At 41.2% G+C, this 3,917-nt stretch overlaps 1 protein-coding gene across 1 annotated transcript in view; it reads right to left on the minus strand.

Annotated features, from left to right (window-relative positions):
• LSG1 (large 60S subunit nuclear export GTPase 1) overlaps positions 1-517 on the minus strand; it is a 50,050-nt gene extending 49,533 nt beyond the window's left edge. The window contains exon 1 of the mRNA XM_006902090.1: positions 419-517. Coding sequence (XP_006902152.1) covers positions 419-517 — 99 coding nt within the window. The remainder of the gene's footprint in view (positions 1-418) is intronic.
• Between the last annotated feature and the right edge of the window lie 3,400 nt (positions 518-3,917).

The following is a 3,917-nucleotide window of genomic DNA, read 5'->3' on the forward strand; positions in this document are numbered from 1 at the left end:
GGAAGACCGTCAATGAGGTGGATTGATTCAGTGACTGGGATAATCGGGATGGGAGTGTCAGAGACAGTGCGATTGGCACAGGACAGAGCGGAGTTTAGGACTGTTGTACATAGGGTCGCTATGAGTCGCAAGCGACTCGACAGCACGTAACAACAACAACAACAACAACTGCGTTCATGGTTCTACAACTGAGTTCAAAAGTACTATCTTAAGCATCATCATCTCCAGCTGCCTTTCCACAACCTATCTTCTGTTCCCTTCTGAAAGGTGCACCCACTTCTGTATGGCAGAAATCTACTAATTCTAGGATACTCAGCTAGGTCACTGGAAAATTTCCCAGTGACCTTTGACCTCCAAACTTCACAGCACTCTCAAATCTACACTAAAAGGATGAAGTGATAAATACTGTCCATCTTACCCAGGAGTCGGGGTGACGGTGGTTACGGCTCCGCTGGGTCTGATGGCGGATGAGAGCCCGGCCCAGGGTCGGACCGCCGGCCGCTTTCCTCCGGCCCATGGTAAATATCAGCAGCCGCAGAATAAAGCTTCAGCGAGCAGCGCGTGCGCCTTCTGGTAGCCGCTCTTCATCCCCGGAAGTGATGTCAGCGCGCCCAAGTAGTTAAAGGCCAATGTGGAGACAAAACTGAGTGACTCCTCATTACGTTTTTTTGTATCCCACGTTTGGCAGTATTAAATAACAGAAATGTAAACATAGTTTTGGGCACTTGATTTACTAAACATATCTCTACAGATGTCTAATTTGGACAAAATAATCGAATCAAAAGAATGGTACCGTCCTTATGTGCGCTGGTATTTTATTTCCGGCTGGGAACTGGGACGCCTGGAATAAAATGGCCTATCACTTTACGGGGCCAACCACGCCTCCTGTTTGTTTTTGTTTGAAAGAAGCTTAGAATGAGTTTGTTTTTGTGATGCCAGGTGGGGATGAATTAGCGGTGTTAGATTTCAGATGGAACCTGAAGGTGTACCTTTGCTGTCCTGAAACACAGCAACTAGCCAGCTTTTTGTTTACTTTGTTTTCCCACCATCGTACAGTAGAGAAAAGTTTAAAATTTGCTGGATGACTGTTTCCAGAGCTTGGAAGGGTTACAATGAAAGCCAACTGGATTTGACTTATGCTTTGCTTCAATAGAAAAATGGTGGGTTGTTTTTTTTTTTTTTTGGTTAAAAGTATATGAAAAATTTCCTACTTGTACACCACTATTATTAGCAAAATTATTCACCATCACAAGAACAAGGAAACAGCCCAAATGTGCAACCGCAATAGAATGGACTGAGAAAAGTATGGTACATTCACGCGATGGACTACTGACAGCATTCAAGAGCAATCCTTTTGTAAATTACTTCCTAATTTGGGATGGAGAACATTGTGCTCAGTGCACTAACTCAGTCCCATAACGGCAAATAATGTATAAGACCATTATTGTAGAACGACTATTAGGATGGGGGAAGGGGGGGGCGTTTATTATAAGGTCGCACTAGTGGGGTCGCACTTTGATGGCGGGGTGTGTGTTTGTGAAGGAAATGGGAAAGATCCGGTGTGGAAAACAATGTACATGAACTTTATAAATAAACCGGCATAAAATAAAGTTTTTTAAAAAAGTATATTAAAAGTTTCCTTTAATGAAACTATGTGTATAATTAATACTATTCAAATCTCTACCCGTGCAATTGATTGCCTCTGAAAACCCGTTGGATGGTCAGCTATGTGTCGGGACGGCACACACTAGCAACATAATTAAACTATCAGGAACTTTGCTGTGTTGTTTTGATAAGCAAAACGTTGGCAGTTGGAATCCACCAGATGCTCCCAGGGTTCCGGAAAAGATGGTCATTCCCCTCCTATTAAACCTCAAAAAAGGGTGGCAGAGTCCAAATCTATTCCTTAGAGGTGTTTGGTTTTTTGGTTTGTGTGTTTGGTTTTTTTTTTTTTTTTGGTGTGTGTGTTTTGTGGTTTTTTTTTTAATTAAGCAGAACTAAAAAAACAGCTGATTTTATTCTTAGCATCCTGGTCTTTTGTTCCTCAATTAGATTTCCCCTTTAATGGGACTATAAAAGGTCAGTTTTGAGTTTTAACTACAGTTTCATTAATCTGGAGAACCACCCCACTGTGTTGCTTTTTAGAGAAATGAAGCTGCTGGCCCAAGTTGCACATGGAATGCAAACAGTGCTGGGATTTAATGCCCAGTCTCTTTATCTATACACACCTGGCAGAGGAGAGAAAAGGGGGGTGGGGAGAGGTGTATGAGATCGTAGGATCAAAAACTCTCTGCCCAGTGCTTCTCAGACTTGAATGTGCATGTGAATCCTCCAAGGTTCTCATTACATAGTAGATTCTGAATCAGAAGGTCTTGAATGGGGCCTGTTGGTAACATTCATTTTCTGTGCAAGTGCCCTATACACAGCAGATGGAAATGCTATTTTTTTAGTCCATGGTTACAGCCATTGTGTCAATTCATCTTCTTAAGGATCTTATTTTTTTTCAACCTCTAGCAAAAGCAAGAAGCACTTGTTCCCATAGAAAAATGTAATATTGCATGTTTTAAAATCAGGAAAAGTGTGCATCAGGGTTGTATCCTTTTTACATACCTATTCACCCTGTATGTATGCAGCGCAAATAACTTGAGAAGCTGGACTATATGAAGAAGAATGTGGCGTCGGAATGGAGGAAGACCGAATGACAGCCTGCATTATGCAGATGACACAACCTTGCTTGTAGAAAGTGGAGAAAACTTGAAGCACTTATTACAAAAGATAAAAAAAAAATCCTCACCACTGGACTGACGGGGAGCATCACGATACATGGAAAAAATATTGAAGTCGTCAAAGATTTCCTTTTACTTGGATCCACAATTAATACCCATGGTAACAGCAGTCAAGAAATCAGAAGCTGGACTGTACTGTGAAAATTTGCTGTCAAGGACCTGTCCAAAGTGTTAAAAGAGCACTTTGTGTGTGCCTGATTCAATGCATGTATTTTCATATACTTCTATGCATCTGAAAGTTGGCCAGTGAATGAGGATGACAGAAGAAGAATCCAAGCTTTGAATTGTGGTGTTCAAGACGAGTACTGAGTATGGCGAGCTCTGGTGGCCTAGTGGCAAGGAGCTTCACTGCAATCCCGCAGGTGTGCAGTTCAAATCCACCAGATGCTCTGCTGAAGAAGGAGGAACAATCTCCTCCTGTACCAGTCAGATCTGATTTGATGGTACACACACAAAAAAATAAATAAATAAAAATAAAAAAATAAATAAGAAGAGTACTGAGTATCACATGGGCTACCAAAAGAACAAATAAGTCTGTCTTGGTGGAGGTGCAATCAACATGCTTCTTAGAGGCAAGGTTGGTGATACTTCATCTCATATACTTTAAGGCATGTTGTCAGGATGAATGCCTTTTGAAATCTTCTGTTCAGCTTTTCTACTTCATCATTTCTTCATTTTTATTTTATCTAGTTTGCAGGATAGGGCCAGAGGCTTCATATTTCTTACAGGTGATGTCCACTCTAATGGTCTCTGTGCCATACTTTGAGTAGTAAGAGTTGTCTACTCCTTTCTCATGCAAATGAAGACATTGGAATAGATGGCTGTAAAAGTCAGGCACAGAAAGTTGGAGCTGACAGGGCTGACGATACCATTTACTCATCCTTGGATCCCCTGCCAAGCCTTTTGTGTGTTATATCTCATTGCTGACTCATCTTGAATTGCACTGAAATTTGAGAATCAACCAAGGGTAAGGTTTTGAGAAGACAGTGCTTTTGGGGAAAGGTATTAGTTGGCAAGGTTTTCGGGGATGCATCTTTTGGTTTTCTCCATTTAGAGATAGTATATTTTTAAAATAACAAAAGTAGAGCCTAATCCCCAGAAATGAGATATGTTGTTGTTGGTGTGTGCCAT

This window comes from Elephantulus edwardii, unplaced genomic scaffold (genome assembly GCF_000299155.1).
Source record: "Elephantulus edwardii isolate Elephantulus edwardi_28Jun2011 unplaced genomic scaffold, EleEdw1.0 scaffold00367, whole genome shotgun sequence".
Lineage (NCBI taxonomy): Eukaryota > Metazoa > Chordata > Mammalia > Macroscelidea > Macroscelididae > Elephantulus > Elephantulus edwardii.